Source organism: Colletes latitarsis, chromosome 2, assembly GCF_051014445.1.
Source record: "Colletes latitarsis isolate SP2378_abdomen chromosome 2, iyColLati1, whole genome shotgun sequence".
NCBI lineage: Eukaryota > Metazoa > Arthropoda > Insecta > Hymenoptera > Colletidae > Colletes > Colletes latitarsis.
In genome coordinates this window covers 25,055,017-25,082,589 of record NC_135135.1, presented here as the reverse complement: position 1 = coordinate 25,082,589, position 27,573 = coordinate 25,055,017, and the positions used below count along the sequence as shown (strand labels likewise).

The 27,573-nt window shown below is 42.2% G+C and overlaps 2 protein-coding genes across 24 annotated transcripts in view; one reads left to right on the top strand and one right to left on the bottom strand.

Annotated features, from left to right (window-relative positions):
• The window catches only part of LOC143347569 (protein FAM76A), an 85,095-nt gene extending 69,845 nt beyond the window's left edge, over window positions 1–15,250 (top strand). For 5 of the 12 annotated variants that reach the window (XR_013080639.1, XR_013080638.1, XR_013080633.1 and 2 more), the window contains 3 exons: window positions 6,132–6,326; window positions 10,990–11,136; window positions 11,315–15,250. The gene's annotated coding sequence lies outside the window, so the exon portion shown is untranslated. The remainder of the gene's footprint in view (window positions 1–6,131; window positions 6,327–10,989; window positions 11,137–11,314) is intronic. The other 7 variants (XR_013080630.1, XR_013080631.1, XR_013080636.1 and 4 more) reach the window with 7 other exon arrangements.
• Window positions 15,251–22,040: 6,790 nt separating this feature from the next.
• Lmpt (four and a half LIM domains protein limpet) overlaps window positions 22,041–27,573 on the bottom strand; it is a 133,412-nt gene continuing 127,879 nt past the window's right edge. For all 12 annotated transcript variants that reach the window (XM_076774643.1, XM_076774592.1, XM_076774600.1 and 9 more), the window contains 2 exons: window positions 27,363–27,549; window positions 22,041–24,787 (listed from right to left, as the gene is read on the bottom strand). In XM_076774643.1, coding sequence (XP_076630758.1) covers window positions 24,630–24,787; window positions 27,363–27,549 — 345 coding nt within the window. In that variant the 3' untranslated portion in view covers window positions 22,041–24,629. The remainder of the gene's footprint in view (window positions 24,788–27,362; window positions 27,550–27,573) is intronic.

Below are 27,573 nucleotides of genomic sequence, written 5' to 3'. Positions count from 1 at the left end.
GTTTGACTTTTTAACTCCGTGTTAAAGGGGTTCTGTAATAAAACAAATTATTCAAACTGTTCTCTCGAAGCCTCCTGTATTGAAAGTTCCAAAAGAAATGGGAATTTTCGGATCGCCAGAGTTCCCGAGTCGATTGCTCCAAAGTAGGATATCACACCCCATATCATAACGGAACCGGCGGACGAGCGACGTCGAAGAATTTGGTCCTCGTTTCGCAGGTCGTAATAATAATATGCATATCCAGCTGGTCCATCTAAATTGAACTTTTTCTCCTCTGAGAAAATTATACCGTCGATCGGGCCAACGCACGCATATTCGTCGGAATTTCAGCCGTACGATGTTTTTTAACGCGGGTTTACTCTGAATTTTTTTTGCGTTTTATGCACGTTGCAAAGTGCATTGCAGGTCTAACGGTCAAAACAGACGCTGTTTAATTCGCCTAAAATATTTTCCAAAGCGTATTTAGATAGATTTGAACAGACATAGGGCGTGTATCAACCACGTTGGAGTTTATCCAATTTTTATACACGTTGGAATCTCAAGCTTGGATCGTTTGCTCTCCTCCAATTACTGTGGATCAACGAGATTTTGCTGTAGTGAAAAAATAAAAGCCTGAGATTGTGGTACGTCTCGACAAGATTAATAAGATTCCTCAGGAAGGGACTTCGAAAGTGGAGACGAGCGACTGGGACGAGATTAGGCGATTAGACCGTCGCCTAGGTCTGCAGCCTGGCTAGCGCGTGTCATCTGATATCGTTTCAAAGAAGTAAGACTGTAACGCAAACTCAGTTTGGTCGTTGTACAGGGTGAATCAGGAGAGACACCTAAATATGTCTCATTCTGGATTTAAGATAACAGAAATAATACTAAGAATTGTATGAGAGGAGAGGGGTACTGTCATACAAACTGATCATCGAGGCTTTTTTAAGCGGTACCACATATTTTTGGCTTCGTACGACCTCTAATTAATTTTTTCACCCCTTTAGATTTGCTCAGAAAACAATAATATCTTCCAAGGGAACAGTTATGTGACACATTGGTGGATTCAGTAGGACGATATTCGTGAATAATCATTATGCATAGCTCAACAAGTTTAATCAGATCCCAGGGGTAGTGGCTCGAGTGACATGGATGAGACCAGGCGATTACTATCGTCGCCCTCCGAGGATTACGTTGAAATTTATTAATCATGTAAAATCGTCATTTAGACTACGCGTTGGTTAAATTCATGGTTCCATTATGGAAGACTCAAAGTGATCGAACTTTACGAGAAAACAATAATTCGGTTTCGAAATTTGTTTTGAAATTATAGCCTGACAAATAGTAGCATTCGATAGTTTAGCACTTGTTAATTTGTGGTATTCCTAATGTCAATTGTTAACGAATTTACAAGTATCAAGGTTTGTCGGTAGTCGAGGTGTTAATGGACGGAGCATCCGATCCGAGCCAGGTGGATGACGCCACGAGGTATTACATCTTTTTGACCAGTCATCGTCCAATATATTTCAAGGTAGCAACATCCACTTCGCCGGGAGAAGGTTAATTCCCGCAGAAACCGCGAGCCGGGCTGTCCAATCTCCCAAGTTGGCTCGCATCCTTGTCGTTTGGCGTGCGACGTCGTCCTGTCTCATCGCTGTTGAGCCCGTTGGAAATCATGGAGACCACGCGGGTCTGCGGTTGCCTTCCAGCGGCCGATTAACCCTTATGTCAATAACCGAGCACTCCGGGTACCCTTTTCCGTCTCTCGTTCAAAAATTATACTTCCTTTCCCGACAAAAGCATCAAAGACATTTACAAATTCAGCTTCTGCGCGTTTACATTGGATCCTATATCGATTCTGAACTTTCGAAAATATTTCCCAACGCGATAGACATCGTATTTTTGAGAATTTCTGACTCTGGGCCCAGATGAGGCCCCGAAACCTTCATATTAGAACAGACATAACTGATAAAAAATTCTACAATCTCGATTATAGTGTCTAACAAAACACAGCACTTGTAAATCTAAATTGGGCCTTATATCGATCCCGAATACATAAGAGACATCAGCCAATCTTTTGAAAATATTTTCCATCGCGATAGCCATCGTATTTTTGAAAACTGTCTGAGTCTGACTCTAGGGCCCAAATAGAGCCCCAAAACGTGACTTTCTAAGGGTTGCAGAGGGAAATGAAACGAACGGTGCATGTTCTGGTGGCAGGTGAGTCTGTAAGGTTGAGGTTTCGTGCCAGACGGATTCGCCTCGAGAGGATTGCACGCTCGGCGCCCCGGTGCATTCTCGGCGTCGTTGGCCGCGCTGGCGAGCGTGTGCGCGCGCGCGCGGGGACTTAGTTGGGAACGAGGAAGACCTAGTTCGAAGGTAGAACGCTTGCAACGGCACTAGGTCACGCATCGCAATTCCTGAACGGCGCGAGCGTCGTCTACGTGTGCGTCGCGTGCATGTGCATGTGCATCGGGCCCCGCACGCGGCACGCATACGCGATCGAGCGAGGCCCCGACGATGGTCGCCAGCTCGACCAGGGAACTCGTTACCTTCGCGAACAATCGCTGTCGCGATCTTTCGAACTCTGAAAATTTATTTGTTTAACTATCGACGATGAAACTTTGTGATTTTTGTTTTTAAAAGCTGGGAAAGGAGAAAATTATCGTATCGAATTTATTAACATTGTTGGTATCGTGGTATATTTTTACTAGTGGGAAAGAATTTTACAGGTCAGGGGAATTATAATCTGAATTTAGTTTCTTTTATTGCAATTATCGCGAAGAAAGACAGTTATTTGTAATATTGATAATCTCATCGATTTCAGTGATTTCGAAATTAAAAAGGGAAGGTTTGAGAGCGGTTTGGAGCAAAATGATCCTTCACTCTTAGTTTCCAAGATATAATTATTAGATAGGAATCGTAGTACGGAACCACGCCCTCGTAAGCATGAGTTTGAAGCGATTCAATCTGTACACGTAAGGCGCTAGGCGTGTTCGGACTCTTGATTGCTAGAATGAGCAATTACCACTCTGATTCTAGCAATCGGAAATTTTTTAACGTCCTCGGTTGCATCAAAGCACTATTCGTTATTAAAGTAGAACTAAACATGTGGCATCGGTCTGCGTATACAATGGTTTCACTTTGGTAAATGTGTCCCACTATTACGATTAACGCGGTCAGTTATTCAAGCAATAACCATCAAATATGCAAACGAAACGCAATATTTAATTATATTTTTAACGACGAATTCTTCGCTACCACTAACGTTAGAATTTGTTTAATGCAATATATTTTATTCCACATTTGCAATTTTAATTTCTATCCCGTCATGAACAGTAAATATTTTAATTATTCGAATAATAGATAATCCCAGTGGAGACTGTAATTATTTATTATATTACTATTTTGCACATGACCCTTTTATAGATACGGATTTAAGATCTAAGTCAGGAAAAACGACATTAAAAATTTCTCCACAGTTGGGGAACCGAACTCGAGACCTCGAGAGTCATGGATAAGTGTCTAATGCACGGAGCCACGAAGGGCTCTTGATGATAAAAACTATTTATTATAAAGCAACCTGATATTAAGGTTCTGTAATTGCAATTTTTATTTTCAATCGCATAGTAACTGTTTTCGATCGTTGGATACTTGTGTTTAGATGAGAATATTGGCCATCTCTGGCGATTATTACGTGTTTCGCGTGTTTCCTGGTCCCCGACGGAGGCGCGTTAGAAAGTTCCCTTGGATAATGTAATAGGTTCCATGATCGTTTCCACGGATCCGCGTCCAGGTTCCGCGCGTCGAACGCGGTTAACGATAACGGTCTCCAGGGCAGCCTCGTCCATTCATCTCGAACGTTCTCATAGGGCTTTCACCCTTTTCCCACCTCCGCCTACCGACGCCCCGGCACGAGCGTGTCGATCGCTCCGAGGGCTAACGGTAACGCGGCGTCATTTTGTCCTGATTGCGTTTAGGGAACTTTTCCACTCGTCGTCAACGAAAGTAGCGGCTGCGAGAGAGTGAATTTCGTCACCACGGACCCACGGACCGAATTTACATCCGAAAGATGTACTGTTAAACGACCGCTCGAAGCGAAGGTGAAACGAGTGGGCTGTCCGGGTTCAATGGAACCAATAAAACGGCCATAGATTATCGACGACGCGGTCCCAATCACGAATTTTCGCGTCGCTGTACAGAAATTTGTTTATAATACTTCATCCACTAGTTTAAATTTAAAAAGTCATTTTTAAACCATACTTAGCCCTTGGGGTCTGGGTCCAGTTTGACCCGGCTCTCGTTTCGTTAATTTCCGTGGATGAAAATGGACCGGAAACTCGAAATCCAAAATATCATCGACGGACGGAAGATCGCAAGTCTTCACTTTTCTATAATATAATATATAGCGAATAAAACAGAAAATTGGAACCTTCTAATCTGAGATCCGCGTAACGTCGAAAAGACGAACGATGATTACAGTTAAACATTTATGTATTAGCGATCTTTTCGCGATCGTGTAACGTCGAGATTGTATTTTCGAAACGTCCACGTAACTCGTTGGCGAGTACCGAACAGATTTCCGAGGTGTCGAGGCGTAGGCAGAGGGATTTTTCTCGTCTGCCTCGAAGATGGACGCCAGTGCCGCGGTAACAATGCCAATGGGATGAACGTCCTGATCCCGTCGCTGTCCCCAGGACAACGACCCCTCTATAAAATTTGACGAACACTTGGTTTTCACCACCGATCTACTTCGATCGCGAGTCTCGCGACTCTGGGCGTCGACCGTGTCGTCGATCATCTATCTTCGCCTGTTCCATTTTAATGGGCACGCTATTAAAGATTCTTTTCAAACTCTCCGCCTTGCTAATTCCGTCCAAACCGAAATACCGCTATACTCCGGACTCGGGCTAATTTTCTTTAATTTACTTAGACTCCACTAATCTAGGTTCCTTTCGTTAATGCAATATTAACGTACAGTTATGGATTTTCTATTTTCTTTAACGTCAGAAGCTAGATTAAAAGTTATCCGTTATTTGAAAATGAAATTTTATCCTCGTACGATGTATAGAAATTTTTAATTTTTATAGAATTAAGTATTGCTCAGCTTAGAAATTTATTACCATTAATTTGATTAAAAATCATATTTAATTCTTGACGAATTTTTGGAGGATGTTTGACACGTTTAATATTGCGTCGAAAATCATGAAATTTGACAAAATTTACGGAGATCGGTCGTCTAAGTGTTTTGACTTGAATAGTATTTTATTGAACGTATGATAGCGGTTTTTCAGGTGTTGGTAGATTGCGTCACACCAACGAGGAAGCGAGCGGACAGTTTAATAATAGTGCGGGGATGTTTCGCGGCACGATGGATAGGAAATTTGATCGGAATCGACGATACTCTGAAAAGGGAGGAATATATTCGGATTTTATGCGAGCGTGCGATCCCCTCAGGCCAACGATTAATGGGCAAAGGATGCATTATGCAAAAAGATGATAATCAAAAACTCCTAAGCTGCTCAAAGCGTATTCAGTAATAAAGAAATGTTTTGAGTATCTCGGTGCTTGAAGCAGCTCAGGGAATTGAAAGCATCGATGACAAATATATTTTTTTTACTCTCGAATATGTGAAAGGTCTACAGATTTAATTTTGGTCGTCTCGCTGTCTATGATGATCTCAAAGGGTGAAGAATAATTCCTTGCAAAATTCTTCAAAGATTGCAAATACTTTGATGACCCAGATATTGAAAGCATAAATAATACCTTTTTAATTTACACCCAGGTCTCTGTGAGGACTCAATCTTGAATGTTCCATTATATATGATGACTCTCGAGGGCAAAGAATAATTCTCCAATCCTTCCAATATTTTTTAAGAATTATAAATATTTTGGTCACCCAGGCATTGAAAGCATCAATAACTGATACATTTTTAAAAATTAACTAGAATCTCTAGAAGGTCTAAAGACTCAAATCTCAAACGTATCACCACTAGTAATAATTCCAAAAGAGTAGAAATTAATTCCATCTAAAATTCTAGAGTTTGACCTAGGGGAACCATGAACCGTGGATCGAGGGTCGTTGGTGTAAGAAGGGGGGAAGGTTCGTGGCGTGTTCGATGATAACGAGGGCGCGTGGTTTTCGTTTTCAGATGGCGCGCGTCGTCGGGAACCGGCCGGATGGAGTTCGTCCGAGCGGAGCGCGATTAAAAGTGAAGCCTCTTTGACCACGTGGCCGGAGGTCATAGTGGCGTAGGCAGACGTTAACTCTCTTCGTCTGGTTGGCGGGCAAGGTGGAAGAGCGCCGTGGCGGCGGCTGTGCGAGGCCTGGTTCGTCGAGCGGTATGGTAAGTGTGTTAACAACGTAAGCAGGGTGAACGCCCTCGATAGACCTAGACCCAAAAACCGCTCGTTCCATGGGCACTGCCACTGGCACTGGGTTAAGGCGAAGTCATGTGACGTGGTGCAGGCACATAAGTCGTGCACAACACATACACACGAGGGGGGGACGCGAGAGGCACACGCACACCGAACCGGGAAGACCATTACTTTCACGCGTATGCGTTCGTTTCTGCTCGCACGGACGAGCACCGGGGTTCGTCGGCCTGACCATCTCCGCGGAATGCCACGGAATTGTTCCCCGACTTGTCACGATTTCCTTCTGCGGCGACCGCCGTCTCTACTACTAGGACGCCCGTGGGTTTTCAACGCGGATTTGTGCTTTTCTTCCCCGGGGTTCAGCGATGGGACCGATCCAACGTTCCCAAACCAGCTGATGAAATCTATCCAGACCCTGTATCCTACATTTATTACAGTATTCATGCGATTAGACAAGGTAGAAATTTGTTTCGACTCATTTCGGGGCATGAAAAACTTCTGAAAACGTCTGGACATTCGTCATAATCAGCTCCTTTGACACTGATCGATCGAGTACTTGTGAGAGAGTCAAGAATAGCGTAGCCCTCTGCTGTCGAGTCCGGAAGCTATCACCTCAGTAGTACTCTTCATCCGTTCAGTGTTAGGCCCCCCACTCAGACGCCTCTCGAGAAGCGTATACAGGGTGTTCGACCACCCCTGCGAAAAATTTTAATGGGGGATTCTAGAGGCCAAAATAAGACAAAAATCAAGAATACCAATTTGTTGATGGAGGCTTCGTTAAAAAGTTATTAACAATTAAATTCAAAAATTTCAAATCGTTCTGGAAAAATTATTTTCGGATGCGGGGGTCAATTACAATCATTTTTTGTGAATAGATATACCCTCGAAATCCTATCCACTTTCGAGAAAAAAAATCGGGTAGGTGGTGAAATTTTTCGGCGAAAAAAAAATTTTTGAAATCGTTATAAAAAAATTATTATCGGTTGCGGGGGTCAATTACAATCATTTTTGGTCATTACACATACCTCCGAAATCCTACACACTTTCGAGAAAAAAATTCCTTACCGAAAATCTAATTTGGTGCCTAAATGGTGCGAAAAAAAGAAAATTTCAAATCGTTCTGGAAAAATTATTTTCGGTTGCAGGGGTCAATTACAATCATTTTTGGCGAATAAACATACCCCCGAAATCTTGTGCATTTTCGAGAAAAAAATTCAGTATGGGCGGAACTTTAAACGTTAATAACTTTTTAACAAAGTCTCCATCAACAAATTGGTATTCTTGATTTTCGTTTTATTTTGGCCTCTAACATCTTCCATTAAAATTTTTCCCAGAGGTGGCCGAACACCCTGTATATACAAATAAAAAAAGGTGGATCGAGTGCTTGTGAGAGAGTCAAGAGCGTAGCCCTCTGCTGGCGAGTTCAGAACCCATCTTCCTCGATACTCCCACTGATGAACGGAAATTTTTACGCGAACCAGCTGGGTCTTCCCAGACCCACATGTTATCTACAAGAATATTCATGCTATTAAATGAGATGGAAACTTGTTTCACTGGTTTCGAAGGCACTTATGAATTATATAGTCGGTTAAGTGCATAAATAATGCGTGAAAACGTCTGTATATTAGTAGAATTCGAATGGAAAGAAAAATGTAGTCTATAATTAGATAGTTTTTACACGCTCGGGAAATTTACAATTGTAATTACACGGTAATTCGACCGGTTATTACCGCGTGATTACAGGTAGTCGCGTCATGACAAATGTAATCGGACTACACTTTATCCGACTTTGTATTTGAACATATATCGTAGGCTGTAAATTATACGTCTATCTGTGTTTGTTTTGTGTATAATATCGTAGGTTCTCGCGGGAGGCCTTTGATCTCGCTCGCAATTAGCGAAAGTTAGAGTAACCAAGGTCCCATTTCGGCAACCTGACGCCTGTGCTTCTTCGAATCTTTATGAATCATTAGTTCCCCGCCTCTCTTCGACCGTCAAAGCACTTTCTTTCCGATACTTCAATGCCGTAACAGTATCGGGAATTCCGTCGGAACTGCACGGAGTCATCGATTCTAATAATCGATCGTCCGTTTCGTCTTAAATCTTCCGTTCTAGATATTTTATTTCCCCAGTACACGCCACCTAATTATATGTTACATGTACTAGGAGTTGTATCGTATAATTAATACTTTATAGAAATAGTTAAAATTCGTTAAATTGCTGACACTTTAAAATCCTCGCGTTCTCGAATTATTCAAAAAATTAAATAGCAATCATTTGAAAAGGTCTTTGCTTCCTTCCAACAAGCATAAACGCGTTTCACGCGTAACATGAGGAACCAGAGAGTTTTGCCTTCGCTGTACTGCATATTTGCATGGATAGGAATGCATTCTCCTGATTTATACAGAGGAAATGGCAGATGCAATCGAGCTTTTCCTTTGGCACACGCCTCTGTGCCTCGTTTTCTTCGGAGTTTGCTATTACACCTCTGAAAACGAACGTCTTCCTGTTTCCCTTGGTATTTCGCCGTTCTATATTAATACTTGTACACCCCTGGGCGAAAGTGAACTAAATTTATTACCGCTCGTATTACTAGCTTCTATCAAGCTTTTCAGTGTTCCTCAAATATTCCACAAATATAATTGAAATATCATTTGAGAATAGTCGAGCATTCGTAATGTACGAATTCTGTAACGTGGATTATAAATTCTGTAAACTTTATTTACCATTTGGAATTCGTCGCGATAAATTTAACGCCCCCGCGGTGAAGAGGACATTGAAATTTCGGCGTAGAAATTGGAGTTAGGAACTTTCCAGTGTACGAAAACGATACTTTCGGTTGCGGTAAGCTTCTTTGGCAAATTTGGAGCGAGCTAGCACGGATCGGTGATCTAAAGATTACACGAGAATTTCCCTCGTTTTCTACGATTCCTGTTCCACATTTCGACCGATCACGGCTCGTTGACGTCATTATTCGCTTCGAGGCGGCCGTCGAAAGAAAACAACAATACTTTTTCTCTGTGGTCGTCGACCCCGAGTGCTGGTCGGTGCTTTTATCCGCGAATAAACAAATTTATTAATGCGTGTCGATCACCACACACCGATACACCGGCGTGCAATTCTTCGAACGGAGTCAAAATATTGTTTTTTTCAGCCTTTTGCAGGGAAAAATCTTGATTTTGCATTGTCGTAAAATTTTCATGCGACGAATTTAAAAATTTGTCACGTAGGAGGTTAAATTGTCGAGCTACATTTTTGAGAAATTTAATTAAACAGCAACTTGGAGGGCAGGTTTTGCACCACCCATTTTTTTTTTTTATCAAGAAATTATTTTGCAAAATAATATATGATTGAACGTACTGGTCCCTGAAAACTAAACTACGTTGACTGTGCAAAAGTCGCGCGACAGTCGACGGCCATTTTCAGGTCCAATAATCGTGGTCTCCTTACCAAACTGTCTTGAAAATAGAAATTGATCTGACGCGAGAATACAAATATTTATCGCCCTGTTCCGCTCTATATTTTCGTACCGGAAGTGAGCGTTCCATGTTACGACGAAGGAATGTCTTCCAAAATTACTCTCAAGGGATCGTTCTATTGCCTATTTTTCCGAATGTTTCTATTATTGTTTTATACATCCATTGTTCGCCCATTTACGCTTGTCATTCTTAAATCAAACGCTGTGGGCCATTCGACATCAAATATCCTACAAAACTGTATTTCCTTTTGCATTTCTGTAAAGGAGATATGTTTACAGATTACTAAATTAAAAACTGGACAAATTAGCGATTTTAGAGCTACGTGTGAACGACTAGAAACATCATTGTACCATCAATAAATCTCAAAGGCAGACCAACATGTCTGACCCAGTACGGTCTCAAGCTACTTCCAAGATTAGTCCTCCCTGCGAGGCATTAGATGCATTCAACCACAGCTCCACACACATACCCTCCTAAAAAAAAAGTAATAATACACACAGAAGCTTTAACACTTTGACTACGGTCAATTTGAACGCTCATGGGCGTTGTACGCACACAGTCAACTGATCGACTGAGTAGTCAAAGGGTTAATAGTTAAATGTCTTACTATTTATCTTAACAAGATTTTTCATAGTCAAACACCTGTTTCTATTTGGCCTAACGATAAGTTCACGATCGAGATCGAAGACCGCGGAGAAAAGCTCGCAGAAAAAGCTGAAAATCTGAACGCGCCGGCTCCGCTCGAGGAGGATCGGGGACGCTCGCTACAGGATGATTATCCAGGCTCGCATAACTGGCGAGGAAAGGCATGGATGTGTATAGTACGTCCCCCGGCCGTCGGTGGATGGAAGTCCATCCTTGATGGAGGTTACTCCGGGCCATCGTCCCACATCTCCTTGGATATGAACTTCGTGTCTTCGTTCGACTTGCCGGTCGTCTCCCTTCGGGTTCTCCTTCCTCGTCTCCTTCGTCCTTCTTCCTGCCGTCTCCGCCGCGTTTTCCCCTCCTCGCCCTCCCCGCCAGCCGCGTCCAGCCACCGACCCCCCACCACGCGACGTTTCGTTTCGTTTCCGACTCCGTCGTCCACCGATTAGCCGCCCCCACTACGAATTCGATCGCCGCCCGCGACTTTTCCCCTTCTTTCCTCTTACAGTGCGCCGTTCTGCCGTCCGAGGGCGCTGACAGTGGCGCGAGTAGCCCGCGATTACGGATTCCGAGAGTCGATCGAATCGTTCCACCCGGTCGATTCGCACGCCGCGACCACGCAGACTTTCAGCCACGTTTTCGACCAAAACCAAAGGTATCGAAACGAAAGTTGACAGTTAAAAATGGTACATTTACGATGACAATTTACCGTAATATAGCTTGTGTTTCATTTTAATGTCTTTTCACCTTACGAAAATAAACGATGATACTTGAATGGTATTCTTGGAAATTGTTATGGAAATTTGTAGGTTAATAATTTGTTGTTTTTACAGATTAGGTCCACCGAAGTGGGAGGCGAAATCGTGTTATCTTTGAAGGTACTTTTTCAGGACGGTTAGTAGCCCATATCTTTTGCGATATATTGTATTTTTCTATGAAAAAATTCACGTAACTTGGCGAGATAGATGCAAGTAACTGTGCAAAGTTTAAATTTAATATCTCAAACAGCTTTTCTTTTATAAAATTTTTACTCCTCCAGCTACTCATCATTGAAGATCTTTCGTCGAATGTTATAAGAACCGATAGTTGTTAGTCCATATCTTCGAAACTATTTTACATATTTCTATTAAAAAATTCACGTAACTTAACAAGATAGATACAATTAACTGTACAAAGTTTAAATTCAATATCTGAAATAGCTTTTCTTTTATAAAATTTTTACTCCTCCCAGCTATTCATCACCGAAAATCTTTCGTCGAATGTTACAAGAACCGACAGTTGCCAGCCTATATCTTCGAAACTATTTTATATTTTTGTATTAAAAAATTCACGTAATTTGACGAGATAGATACAATTAACTGTGCAAAATTTCGATCTAATATCTCGATTAGTTTTTCTTTTATCAAATTTTTACTCATCGCCCTATTTATCACCGAAGATCTTTCATCGAATGTTACAAGAACCGATAGTTGCCAGCCCATATCTTCGAAACTACTTTATATTTTTCTATTAAAAAATTCACGTAACTTAACAAGATAGATACAATGAACTGTGCCAAGTTTAAATTCAATATCTCAAACAGCTTTTCTTTTATAAAATTTTTACTCATCGTCCTATTCATCACCGAAGATCTTTCATCGAATGCTACAAGAACCGATAGTTGCCAGCCCATATCTTCGAAACTACTTTATATTTTTGTATTAAAAAATTCACGTAATTTGACGAGATAGATACAATTAACTGTGCAAAATTTCGATCTAATATCTCGATTAGTTTTTCTTTTATCAAATTTTTACTCATCGCCCTATTTATCACCGAAGATCTTTCATCGAATGCTACAAGAACCGATAGTTGCCAGCCCATATCTTCGAAACTACTTTATATTTTTCTATTAAAAAATTCACGTAACTTAACAAGATAAATACAATTAACTGTGTAAAGTTGCGATCCAATATCTCGATTAGTTTTTCTTTTATCAAATTTTTACTCATCGTCCTATTCATCACCGAATATTTTTCGTCGAATGTTACAAGAACCGATAGTTGCTAATCTATATCTTCGAAACTATTTTACATTTTTCTACTAAAAAATTCACGCAACTTGACGAGATAGATGCAATTAACTGTGCAAAGTTTAAATTCAATATCACAATTAGTTTTTCTTTTAAAAAATTTTTACTCATCGTTTAATTATCGTCGTTTGGGTTAAATTATTCTTTCACGGTCAATTGCGGGGAGTTGGCCTACGCGGAGGGTTCAAGATTTGAAAGTTACATCACTGTTTATTTCTCCCTCCCTTCGCTCGAACGGACTCCCTCTCGACTTCGTTGCTGAACGTCGCGGAAAGTCGACGGGCAAGGTGGCACGACCCGGATTACGCTCGAGTCGTCGGTTCCTTCGCACTTTTCTTCGCTCCAGAGTCCTCTCTCAGGGTCAAGGCACTCTCCGGTTCCGTAAATCCTTCCTGATTCTTCGGCGGAAGGCTCGAGCTCGAAGCTGGCGCGTACGTAATCGTTACTTTTATTATCATTACTCAAGAAACTGCTCAGAAGTTTGTATTTTCGCGTATAATTTCCCTGTAGCTAGAAACAAAATTAATTTCTCAATATCGAAAAAGTCGGTGGACTCCAAAGAACTTTTGTAACCTTATTTTTTTGTTCAGATTTAACACCTCAATGCGGGAATTAATATCTCTGTTCTATGGTTCTGCCACCCATAAATGAGAAAAGCGTTAATTTTTATCTCTTTCACTTTTATCTAATTAATATAAAATTATAAAATTGGTATTTCAGTTCTATAGCCCTGCTACCCATAAATAGGCAGTGTTAATTTTCCTCACAGATCTCCCCAACACTCTTTCAATTTTGTCTATTAACATCAAACTATAGAATTAATATCTCTATTTTATAGTCCTGTCACTTTGTGGCCCCCAATGGGCAAAGTGTTAATTTTCCTCACCGATCTCTCCAACATTCTTTCAATTTTATCTACTAATATCAAACTAATATCATTCCATACTCCTGTCACCCATAAACTTGTATCTATTACAATGAAATTATAGAAAAACAAAAATAGCGGAGATTCGGTGTCCAAAGGGTCACGGAGTACAGTTTTACGAGGTTTGTCAGATTTTGATCGTCGTTTTCCCGGGTAAATAAGGTCTCATGGTAAATAAATTTTGGCGTTGATACGATTTTTGGTTGAAAAAGCTATGGCGGCGAGTGTCGAAGAGTTTGTTGGACAGGCTATAAATATATGGTCGCGGAAGAAATGGTAATGCGGCACATGGCGGAACGTCAATGGCCAAGGATTCGGGAGGGCAGGAGCCCGGGCCAGGTAAACGGCCCGTACGTTGAACCGACGAATGACCTCCGACAACAACGGCCCCCGTTTTCGGTGTCGAAATCACCGGTGCGCCGGAATAACGCCTTTACGGCCTCGTGCTTCTGACTTTTACGACCGGCCGTTAAATGAATCCTCCACCTTCCCAGCTGAGCTCCCGAGCTTGCTTCGGATGCAAAATGGAACACAGGAACAACACTGGCTCGCGATGAGTCTACATAACACGTTGGGGAAAGTACGATTGTAAAACAATGACGTTATTTGCTCGATACTTCGAGCCTGATTTACTCTATCAACACGAAACATTGCCTAACGAAACGCATTTGCCATTTCTGCTACTCTAGATCGAACATCCGTGAAATATTCTGGTCACCTTGTATGTATATTATGTTTGTAAAAACGCAAAATTTCAATATTTAGTCTCCTCAAGCTCGATGGATGCCGAAATAAATTTAATTATGCTCTTTTTGTCGCGTTTGAACGTAGAAAGATTGCATTTTGCTTGAAACCGGGGTAGGTAGTGATTTCTAGACACTGCAGACGAGCGCGTTACTTGAAAGCGGGCGCTGCTGGAGATCGAAGAGAATTTTCTTGGATTCGCCCCGAAATTTGAAAAATAATCTTTGTGAAGCATACGCGCGCGGATAACTCGCTTAGTCATTGGGCCACGATCGACCATGTTACAGTGGTTGTTCGGAGATGTTCTGGCGCCGACCGGAGGCAACAGAAGACGAGGGATGAAAAAGAAAGAAACGAAAAGGTCCTCGTAAACCGGCCTCCTGGAGACGTAACATTACGTCTGCTGAATTCCAGGGAGGAAACCTTTTTATTTTAGCCGATTCGTGAAATGAATCTCTGTACTCGGTATAGTTAATCTAGAAAGTATATTCTTCCCCAAAGTTTCTTTCTTTCCCCAGTCGTAGCTTTTCCACGCTAGTGTCGGTAATGATATATGAATAAAGATCAACGATCTCGTACGTTCATTAAACAAACTAAAAAAGATATTTCTGAAAATTATAAAACATAAAATATCTCTTTTTCTCTGCGCCTCTATCGTTCTTTTTACTCGTCGATTCCTCCCTAATTATCTGCCGATAATATAGAGTTACCAACCCAGCATTTAACAAATAATTACCGACAATTCGTGCACCCCGTCGATACTAAACGTCATCCACGCGCGTACCCTTCGAAAATCTTTTTCCACGAAACTCGACCGCCGTGAATCCTCTTTTCATCCAATTACGCGCGAGGGATTAAGGCTCGCGTCCCCCTGGATGCAATCCGGGAGACTATTGCCCCCACGGGTCGCCTGGTGGACGGTTGGAAACAGTCGGAGGAACGGGGCTGAAGAAGAAACGAGGGTGCAGCGGCGTCGACCCAATGAGAACGGGGGATTTTCAGGGACAGTGGCGTCAGGAGCGTCGCGAGGAGAGGGGATGTGGGGTGGGGAGGGCGTGGGAGGGGAATCCGGTCAAGAGAAGGGTCCTCGGGATGCGGTCGAAGACACGAGACACAGAGCTGCCGCTCGTTACATAAGTAAGGTAAAGGATCTCCTCTTCTGCTCTCCTTGAGCCGATCCACATCCGCGATTATGCCACTTTCCATCGACCTCGCTTCACCTCGGCTGTGCGTGTGCTGTGACGAGCGCGCGCGCGCGCGCTCCGCAACGGAAGTCCGACCACCCGGTGATTTCCTTTCCGGACCGATCGAATCCTAGACCTCTCTCGTTAATTGAAGGACACTCGACGACGTTCCTCGCCCTCCTCAAGTTCGTTTTTTTCAACGATATTTCATTTTCCGGCTCGGTTCGATCGCGGGACTAGGTCGTCGCTTGACCCAGTGCTTCTCAAACGTCCCTTTTCACGAATATTATTTAAGATAAACAATTATTTTACGAACCTTCCTCGGTAAAAGTAAATTCTCATCTGAACGGACGTTGAGAATGAATTTGGATTCTTCGAGCAACACTTTCCCTTACGGTAGCAATACTGCGATTGGTCCTTTAAAAAGTAGCATTTATAATTATTTTTCACGTTGAAAATTTAATATTAATATTTTGCTTTTTACAATTTCTGCACCGTTTATCGCTTAAAAATAACGAAACTTAATCTCCAACGCGTTACCAAATGCAAATGTCGCTGGAGCTCGCGTGAAGGACCAATATGGCGGCCGTGACGATCTGGAAGAGCGACGAAACTCGCGTCGAAGGCCCCACCGGAAGTCTGTACGCGTTACCCCCCGTCACGTCAAAGCGCAGTAATGTAATTTCATCGTAATCAAACGTTGGTCAGAGTTTCAAAGGAACCGCTGGGCTCTCATCGCGGTCCCAGATTATGTAAAGCGATTCCCGGACGCTGCTCGACGGCCGTCTTGCATCGCGGACCAATTTGTTACCGCGGTTTTTACGGAAAACCAATTCCTTCGCGGCCGTGTCCGTTGATTTTTCTCTCCTTTCCCCCTCCCCCTTCTCCCCCACTGAGTCATACGGTCGTCTTGGTCGGTTCCGGTGTAAAGTTAATTGGCGTGGCGTGCTCGCGGCTACTCGATTTACCAAGAGTTTTTAATTAAGCCGAGCCTCGCTCCGGGAACGAAAACGTACAGGAATTTTTCTGCAAGTAACTGTTACGTGTTTTATGCCACCGCGAGCTCGCGATACGAATCTTCAAGGTCGTAAATTCTCTTTTTTAATATTACCGACGATAATATCCCCGGTAACAGGCTCGTTAATTCGACCCGCGCGCGTTTCGTCAATTACGTATCGCCTCTCGTTTCTCTTTTTCCTACGCTGCCGGGCTGGGGGGGGAGTCACGAACCTTTGGTTTTAAGGATCTTCGGGCCGATGGACGCGATAGACTTTTACAGTCTACTCGTATACAGTCCGGGCTACGATATAGCGAGGTCGTAAACTCGAGAAGGTGTCAAAGTTTACGCGTTTCAGCTCCCGAAACAAGTGAATCGACGGAAATATGAGCAGCTAAGGGCCTTAGACTGTGGTCAAGGCCGTGAGAAGAAATGTTGCCATTTTTAGAAGTATCGTAACATCTACAGGTCTTACTCAAGTCTTGAATATCTTAATTTACCTGCTTATAATATATGGATGTAGAAAATGAAGAAAGGTAGTGCAGTTACGGACATAGAAAGATGTACGACCCTAAGTGCCGCAGCAGTAGTCTGTCCCAACACTCAATAGTTTAGTTTACGACCTCGCTATATCGTGGCCCGTACTGTACCTCGTCTGTGATATTATTAAAGAATAAATATCCGACACTATTCGTAGTAAAATGTGCTTTATTTTGTAACAAATGTTGAATAGTTCTAGGAAAGAAAGCAAGTGATATCTCGCTGGGAACTTTTATTTTTAGGTAATGGCGACCAGCGTGAATTCTGAAGAAGTTCACCAGATATTGTTCGGCGTTTTGTCGAAGGTGTAAGCAACTGTGACACATCTACTTCCTTCAAACGCATTTTGCCGTTGATGCCGAAGCTTTTATAAATAAATTAAATTGACGAGTAATAAATAGTAATAATAAGAATTCTTGTAATAAAGAATGTAACTCTTCTATCGAAGATTCGATCCGTTGTTTCGTTTCTATTTGACATATTCTACGCAACAATGACAATTACGTTATTACGATACATTATAATACGAAAACGTTAGTACTCTATACTTGATACGGTGATCGTAATATTCATAAAAAGAATAGAATTTAAATACAGTATAAGTTTGTTTTATTATATACAAAAACAAACAAAATTTCGCGTACCTAGTGGCACGAATTAACGAAATAATAATGCGCCTATTTGTAAAGGATCGCACCGTCATTTGCTGAAGGAACGTCCATAGTTGGCGTCAAATAGTTCACCATGTGCGACGCTAGATGGCGAGCATTTTTCGACCTCAAACCCTCTGGTGCTAAAACGCCCAAGTTTGTCGTGGAATAGTTCGTTATTGTCAACGCTAGATGGTGCTCACTCGTCGACACTGGCGCCCTCTCTTGCTAAAAGGCCCAAGTTTGTCGTAGAATAGTTCGCGTCTTCCACGCTAGATGGATTTCTCGACAAACTTGGACGTTTTAGCACCAGGGGGTTTGAGGTCGGTAAATGCATGCCATCTAGCGTCGCGAAAAGCGAACTATTTGACGTCAAATATGGACTTTTTGCAGGAAATTGTAGATAATAATAGTTACCCTACAGTAGGGTAAGAGTCTCTGAGACTCTTGAAGAAAGAGCAGTCAGTTTACCTTTGTCGACTTTCCGAAACACTACAAGCTCACGTACATACGCGTGATCTGGTATAAACCAGAGATGCCAGACGAAGCGCCGAGTGCAGGCTCACATTTGCCTTCTCGCTCTTGAACAACTGAAATCCGACCTCACATCAACAGCATACGATTCGGAATCTCGTCTGCCCAGGTATTTTTACTTGTCTTTCCTAGAGTTCATTACTGAACTCTGCAAATTACTCCTGGTTTCTATTTGCCTCTGATGATCTCTGATGACCAGTGCTGACAAAAGTGCAGAACTCCCGACAACTTTTTACACCATACAGCGACTGTTACCGACTGCCCCTGATTGCTGCTTGCCTCTGCTGGACTCTGATGACCATCGCTTATATTTCTGACCATCTATAACGATTACTACTGACTTCTGCTACCCTCTGTTGGTCTTTGCTAATCTCTGTCAGCGTGTGCTTGTCTCTGCTGAACTTTCCTGGCCTCTGCCGAACGCTACTGACCACTGCAGGTATTTCTGATAATCTATAACGATTAATACTTACTACTGCATGCCCCTACAAGTCTCTACTTGCCTTTGCAGGTTTCTGCTTGCCTGTGCATGCCTTTGCTCACCACCCCTGATGCTTCTGACATCGTATAACAATTACTACATGCTACTGTTCGCCCCTGCTGATCTCTGCTTGCCACTGCATGCCTCTGCTCGTCTCTGTTGACCACCTCTGATGCTTCTGACAACATATAACGCTTACTACTTGCTACTATTCGCCCCTGGTGATCTCTGCTTGCCACTGCTGGCCTCTGCTGACCACCGCTTATATTTCTGGCAACGTACAACGATTACGACTGGCTACTGCTAGTCTCTCCTAGCCTCTGCTGACCGCTGCTGACCACTCCTGGCATTTCTGACAACGTATAACGATTACTACTGATGTCTGCCAGCCTCCGCTGGCCTCTGCTGACCGCTGCTGACCACTCCTGTTACTTCTGACAACGTATAACGATTACGACTGGCTACTGTCAGCCTCCCCCAGCCTCTGCTGACCTCTGCTGACCACCCCTGATGCTTCTGGCAACGTATAACGATTACAACTTGCTACTGCTTGCCCCTGCTAGTCTCTGCATGCCTCTGCATCCCTCTGCTGACCTTTGCTGGCCCCTGCTGGCCACGCTGACCTTTGTTAACAACTTCTAACATGATGTACATGTATTAAAACTTTGTATAATGTAAATCTATGACAATAAATGATATAATTTCAAAGAATTCTATGTGTTTTCGTCACTTTTACCTTTCTTTTCCTCTCCCCATTATTCCCTTAGTTATAAGAAACCGTTTCTCTACTTAAAACTGGAATTCCAAAGTGCCCGGAGCGTTTTCTGAAATGCCGGTGACCTTGACCCACTTTCGAAACTGGGTCAAGGCCAAATCCTGATTCCCAAAGCGCCCGGAATTTTTCTAAGATTCGAATGGCCTTGACCCACTTTCGAAATTGGGTCAAGGCCATCCGAATTTCCAAGTCGGCCCGAGGATTTCTAAAATTTCGAATGGCCTTGACCTACTTTCGAAATTGGGTCAAGGCCATTCGGATTTCCAAGTCGGCCAGAAGATTTCTAAAATTTCGAATGGCCTTGACCTACTTTCGAAATTGGGTCAAGGCCATTCGGATTTCCAAGTCGGCCCGAGGATTTCTAAAATTTCGAATGGCCTTGACCCAATTTCGAAAGTGGGTCAAGGCCATCCGGATTTCCAAGTCGGCCCGGAGATTTCTAAAATTTCAAATGGCCTTGACCTACTTTCGAAATTGGGTCAAGGCCATCCGGATTTTCGAAGCGCCCGGAATTTTTCTAAGATTCGATGGCCTTGACCTACTTTCGAAATTGGGTCAAGGCCATCCGGATTTCCCAGTCGGCCGGAAGATTTCTGAAATTTCGAATGGCCTTGACCCAATTTCGAAAGTAGGTCAAGGCCATCCGGATTTCCAAAGTGCCAGGAATTTTTGTAAGATTCGAATGGCCTTGACCCACTTTCGAAACTGGGCCAAGGTCAAGGTCAAATTCGGATTTCCAAAGTTCCCGGAACATTTCTAAAATGCTGGTGAACTTGCGAAGAAGGTGGTACGCATCTTATAGGTAAGGGAATGATTTGGAGAGGGAATGGACGGTAAAAAATGATGAGAACACATTGAATACTTTGAAATTATATCATTTATTGTCATAGATTTACATTATACAACATTTTAATACATATAAACACATTATATTATATTATATCACGTCACAAGTTGTCAGCAACGGTCAGCAGTGGTCAGCGATGGTCAGCTGACGTCGGGAGATGTTGGCAGAGGCCAGCTTAGGTCGGGAGATGCTGGGAGAGGTCAGCAGAGGGTGGCAGTAGCCAGTAGTAATCGTTGTACGTTGCCAAAAATATAAGTGGTGGTCAGCAGTGGTCAGCAGCGGTCAGCAGAGGCCAACGGAGGCCAGCAGAGGCATGCAGAGGCAAGCAGTAACAAGTAGTAATCGTTATACGTTGTCAAAAGTAACAGGAGTGGTCAGTAACGGTCAGCAGAGGCCAGCGGAGGCTGGCAGACGGCGGTAGTAATCGTTATACGTTGTCAGAAATATAAGCGGTGGTCAGCAGAGGCCAGCAGAGGCTGGGAGAGGTTGACAGTAGCCAGTCGTAATCGTTATACGTTGTCAGAAGTAACGGGAGTGGTCAGCAGCGGTCAGCAGAGGCCAGCGGAGTCTGACAGAAGTCAGTAGTAATCGTTATGCGTTGTCAGAAATATAAGCGGTGGTCAGCAAAGGCCAGCAGGGACTGGGAAAGGCTGGCAGTAGACAGTCGCAATCTTTATACGTTGTCAGAAGTAACAGGAGTGGTCAGCAGCGGTCAGCAGAGGCCAGCGGAGACCTATTGACGTGAAGTCGGATATTAATTGTTCAAGAGCGAGAAAGGAAGTGTGAGCCTTTCTCTCTCGACTCCCATAAGATGGTCCGAACTTACTTTGGGCAGCTTCGGTGAATCGAGAAAGAGGACATATGTCATTTTGTCTTCGAAGATACGACTCGATCCGTTTGTATGATTCGCTCTGCATAATCAATCGATATACAGTCACTCACAGTGAAAATCGTACAGGTTCTATTGTGAAAAAGATAATTATTCTACAGACTAATACTTTGTAATTATTTACACAAGGAATAGAAAATTGAATATTATATTTTATTAAAGAAAAAAAATTATAATCGTATGCTAAATGGACCTTACGAACAAAATCGTACATAAAAGTATTCAATATATTTATATAGTAAAGAAGAAATAAAATTTGAATAGTTAATTCAGTACTTAGTAGGGTAACCGTGATTATCTAGAATTTCCTGCAAAATGTCGGTATTTGACGTCAAATGGTTTGCTTTCTGCGACGCTAGATGGCGCGCATTTATCGACCTCAAACCCCCTGGTGCTAAAACGCCCAAGTTTGTCGTCGAATAGTTCGCATCTTCCACGCTAGATGGATTTCTCGACAAACTTGGGCGTTTTAGCACCAGAGGGCCTGACGTCGGTAAATAAGTGCCATCTAGCGTTGGAGGTAACGAACTATTCCACGACAAACTTGGGCGTTTTAGCACCAGAGGGTTTGAGGTCCCAAAACGAGCGCCATCTAGCGCTGAAAATAGCGAACTATTCCACGACAAACTTGGACGTTTTCCCACCAGGTTTTTTTACATTTTAATTTTGGAAAAAGAATATTTTTCTCGAAAATGCGTAGGAATTCGAGGGTATGTGTATTCACCAAAAGTGATTGCAATCGACCCCCGCAACCAAAAATAATTTTTTTAGAACGATTCCTCATATCGATCTCTAAGGGTAGTTTAACCCTTTCACCGTCAGACTGCAATGCAAGACGCCCGACTATAAAAGGCACTCGCCACTCCACTCGTCGAGCTCCCTGTTTCGTATAACTTGGTCACCAGCAAAGAACTCGAGACGCTTTGTAAATAATTACATTTATTTATTTATCAATTTCACAGTATAACAGTGTATACGATACGCTGAATATAGAATAATCTCTGCTCTTTATCGTTTACTAATTAAGGCGATTAGTATGTGAGTGATCGGTAAGAACATACATTATATAGCACGTGTAATTTATTGGTCATCACGATCCTTTGTTGTTCGCGCGTCGAACGTTTCCCTTCATTACTCGTTTATTTCTTTTTTTTAATTCCCCAAACATTTTCGCGAGTTCTTTTTTTTTCCTTTTTTATCGTTTTGCTCTTTCGTCTCTGCAGTGGTTCGCCCGTTCGCTTGCACGCTTATTTTTCCCTTCCATCGCCTCGACGATGTATAATAAATCTCTATCAAGTACCAATGTAACGATAATTATTTCGTATGACGTTAGTTTACCACCTATGTACTCGTGCGGATAAGGCCACAATTAGTGTTTTCCGCGTGTGCGTGCCCGCACACTCGTCCTGGTATGCGTGTCGGTGAGTGCGTGTGATTAATCGTGTTCCTTTTTATTTTCTAATACTATTATTTATCCAGTTCGTTCCGACCGGTGCTAAAATGCCCGCAATTCGCGTGGTCGTTCCGATCGCGATCAGCTTTCTCCCTCGAGAGGAAAAAAAAAAAGAACAGCAGCGATCGAGGAAGAAGGTCGATCGTCTACGATGGAAACCATCTTCGTTGATGCACGAACACATACACTGTTCTTTTAGCTCGGTTGCAGAGGCTCGTTTCCGATGGAAGCGTACGCAAAGAGACTCGGGAACCCCAGGTGTTTTCCGACCTCTGAACCTCGAGGATCTAAAGAATCTAAAGATCTAGATTTTGGTCCTCGACGACCCCAGTCCACGGAGACCTAGGTTTCGCGAACAAACGATTCTAGGACTTCGGGATCTCCAACGATCCAGGAGTCTCTGGGTCTCCGATAGTTTTCAGCGCGAAATCCTAGAATCCCCAAGAGACCTAAGTTCCAGGAATCGATGGTTCTTGGGCCCCGCGGGACTTGGGAGTCCAGGATGATAACAATTCCTTAATGCTAGAGATTCAGCGACTGGTAGTGATTTTAATTCCGGAACACTTTAAACGCTCAGGAGTCGGATGTTGGGACTCTCGGGGCTTAGAAGTCTAGGTCAGTAACAATTCCTTAATGCTAGAGATTTCTCGACTCCTGAGCATTTAAATGTCAGAATCCTTTCGAGTCTTCGACGTCAAGGGGACTCCCTAAATCCTAGGATCGTTTGGGGGGGCCTAGATCCCAGGGATCCGGTAATTCTTGGACTCCTAGTTACTTAGTCCTAGTATCCTTTTTGGTTCCAGGAGCCAGCGGTTCTTGGACTTTCGATACTCGGAAGTCTAGGTCGACAAGATGTCTCGTGGGTACTCAGATCCCAGAATGATCTTTAGAGTCCTAGGGTTCCAGGGCGTAAGAGTTTACGTAACGATCCCTTAACGTTAAAAACGCTTTGTATCTCGTAAAATATTTAAATCCCAGAATCCCTCGCCCACCAGGAAAGTTCTAAAAGTCCCAAAGGAAGCCTCCTGGGATTCCCACGCGGCCTCCGTCGCGCCAACTTCCGTTTCACCCGTTTCCAGGCGTTTGTCGCGAGTCTTCCTGTACAAGTATCGCGTCGAGAAGGGTGCAGTGGCGTGTCTGTGTCTCCGTGTGTACGTGTGCGAGTCTGTGTGTATGACGTGTAAGTGTGTGAGTTTAAGTTAAATAAAAATAACATTATTACGTACGTATATCAAATTTAGTTTCCATAAGAATATATAGGATTCATCTTCGTTTGCCTTCGAAAGCGAAGAAACAAAAACAATAACGTTAATAACAATTCACGACGGTGTACGCGGGCTTTCTTCGTATTTTTTCTTTTTTTCTTCATCTTCTAATCAACGCAATGCAACGACTCCGACGACAGTAATTACGTTAAGGCGGTTTGATTCTCGGACTCTTCAAGGCATTTGTTCGTTCCGTCCCTCCGTTTTCGAGGCTTCCTCGCCGCGCGGAGTGATCGAGAAATCACAAAACGACTACGGCCTCTAAAACTACGAAGCTCAGAAGCGCCCGGTAACCGGTCTCCACGATCGACACGAGGGGATCGTCCCTGATGAATGTTTTTTTTTGTTTTTTTTTTTGTTTTTTTAATGGTTTTTTTTGTTCGATTTCGATAAGGACTACCGCGTTTCCCGGCTATGGGTATACAGAGAGACATATATATATATTTCCTGAAAATATAATCGAGGGGGTGGGAGAAACACGGTAATTTTTATCGTCGCTTGGATTCCGAAAATGTGGTCGAACAACAGCGTCGTGATCAAAAACTCTTTGTTCGCGATTTAAATTCGATCGTTTCTCATTTTTTTTTTTTTGTTTTTTTTTCGTTTTGTTCTCTTTTTTGGAACGGAGTTCTTCTCGTTCCTAACGGGGGGAGGGGGGAGAGAATCGTGACGTGGTTGGTTTCGTGTCCGCGTAAAAACGATGGACCGAGATGTGATCTTCCGACGGTCCAAAAGATTTAATCAATTTTCCTTCCTCCGTCTTCGTTTTTTCGGTATCGTCGCCCGGGCGCCCTTACATCAGCTTCATCTTGGCACACTCGGGGCAGATGATGTCCTCGTTGTCGGTGATGAAACCACGGCCGACCAGCGAGGTTTTGCAGCCCGCGCAGATGAAGCAGTCGTTGTGCCAATGCCTGTCCTCGAAAGAGATGAAGCGAGTGCCGCCAATGCCTGGAAAACAAACGAATTAGATTATTCTAATTATTCTAGTCGATCCATCAAATGTTCCCTTTCCCTAGTTATAGCTTTCAACCGTTTAAAATTTATTAATTTTGCCTAAGAAGTGTATTTATTATAGTCTTGCACCGGACATTAGCCAAACTAATATTAATAATACAAGTCCCCCGTCAGTTTTGTCTCAAGAATAAAAAGTAGTCAAAGTGTGTGACTACCAATTAAAAAAATTTGATGGGGGATTCTAGAGGCCAAAATAAGACGAAAATCAAGAATACCAATTTGTTGATGGAGGCTTCGTTAAAAAGTTATTAACGTTTAAAGTTTCACCAGTACTGAATTTTTTTCTCGAAAATGCGCAGGATTTCGGGGGTATGTGTATTCACCAAAAATGATTGCAATTAACTCCCGCAACTAAAAATAATTTTTTTAGAACAATTTGAAATTTTTTTTTTTCATCGTAAAATTTCACATCTTCTCGAATTTTTTTCTCGAAAGTGGGTAGGATTTCGGGGGTATGTCTATTCACCAAAAATGATTGCAATTGACCCCCGTAACTAAAAATAATTTTTCCAGAGCGATTTGAAATTTGTTTTTTTCATCGTAAAATTTCACATCTTCTCGAATTTTTTTCTCGAAAGTGGGTAGGATTTCGGGGGTATGTCTATTTACCAAAAATGATTGCAATTGACCCCCGCAACTAAAAATAATTTTTCCAGAGCGATTTGAAATTTTTTTTTTCATCGTAAAATTTCACATCTTCTCGAATTTTTTTCTCGAAAGTGGGTAGGATTTCGGAGGTGTGTATAATGACCAAAAATAATTGTAATTGACCCCCGCAACTGAAAATAATTTTTTTAGAATGATTTGAAAATTTTTTTTTTGCCGAGAAATTTAGGCACGATTTTTCTTAAAAATTCGTTTTTGATTTTTAGTAATTTTGTTTGACACCCTACAGAAAAATTGTCTAATACTTTTTTGTAGGTACCCATGAGCTCTACTTCAGAAAAAGGTTTCATTGAAATATACTCACTATTGTAGGAGTTATGGCTGTTTGAAAATTGGACCATTTTTATGGAGTTTTTCTCATTTTGCGGGGTCAAGGACCAACTTTTCGAATATTTTTGCGATTTGTACATGTTCTCCATCAAAATACGCGTAGTTTGCTTTTTTAAACGTTAAAATCGTCCAATCCGTTCAGAAGTTATGACGTTTTAAAGATTCGCATGAAAATTCGGGCAGACATTTCTGGCCAGAAATTAGATTTTCGGTAAAGAATTTTTTTCTCGAAAGTGCGTAGGATTTCGGGGGTATGTGTAATGACCAAAAATGATTGCAATTGACCCCCGCAACTAAAAATAATTTTTCCAGAGCGATTTGAAATTTTTTTTTTTCATCGTAAAATTTCACTTCTTCTCGAATTTTTTTCTCGAAAGTGGGTAGGATTTCGGGGGTTTGTGTAATGACCAAAAATGATTGTAATTGACCCCCGCAACTAAAAATAATTTTTCCAGAGCGATTTGAAATTTTTTTTTTTCATCGTAAAATTTCACATCTTCTCGAATTTTTTTCTCGAAAATGGGTAGGATTTCGGGGGTATGTCTATTCATAAAAAATGATTATAATTGACCTCCGCAATTGAAAATAATTTTTTTAGAACGATTTGAACAATTTTTTTTTGTCGTAAAATTTCACACCTTCTGGAATTTTTTTCTCGAAAATGGGTAGGATTTCGGGGGTATGTCTATTCATAAAAAATGATTATAATTGACCCCCGCAATTGAAAATAATTTTTTTAGAACGATTTGAACAATTTTTTTTTGTCGTAAAATTTCACACCTTCTCGAATTTTTTTCTCGAAAGTGGGTAGGATTTCTGGGGTATGTGTATTCACCAAAAATGATCATAATTGTCCCTCGCAACCGAAAATAATTTTTCCAGAACGATTTGAAATTTTCGAATTTAATTGTTAATAACTTTTTAACGAAGCCTCCATCAAGAAATTGGTATTCGTGATTTTCGTCTTATTTTGACCTCTAGAATCTCGCATTAAAATTTTTCCCGTAGATGGCCGAACCTCCTATATATTATAGTCTTGCACCGAACATCAGCCAAACTAATATTAATAATACAGTCCCTCGTCAGTTTTTTCTCAAGAATAAAAAGTAGTCAAAGTGTATAACTGCTTTAGACTTAAGGACGTTCACGGGTCAGTCGAAGAGTGTCTATACGAGTGAGGTAGGTCGAGTACTTGTGAGAAAGCGTAACCCTCTACTGGCGAGTACAGGAGTTACCAAAATGACCACTGTTAGCGACTGCTACCTATCAACAACATAACGAAGATGCGTTTCAAGTGAACAAGACGGTTTTAAATTTCATTTATCAATGCAAATGCATATAATTAAATTATTTCAACGATCTACTAACGAACCAGAGAAGAATTTTAACGAGAATGCAATTTTGCACGTTTTCAAAGTTGAAGATCGACGGTTCTAGGTGTGTCCTCGTTAAAGAGCTATCGATAGCGTTTCAGAGATTGTGTCTTTCGACTAGTTAATCGAGCAGAACTCACCGGTGATCGGTTTGGAGCAGGCGGTGCATCTCTTGGCGAACAGCTCGCCGAAGCAGTCGGCGCAGTAGGGCTTGTCGTCGCGCGACGTGAATCGCTGGCCAGCAAGGGAGTTGTTGCAGTTGCTGCAGGTGAAGCAATCTCTGTGCCACGGCTCGTTCTTGTACGTCACGCCACCGCTGGTGATGATCTGCAAGGCAACAAGACGTCTTCG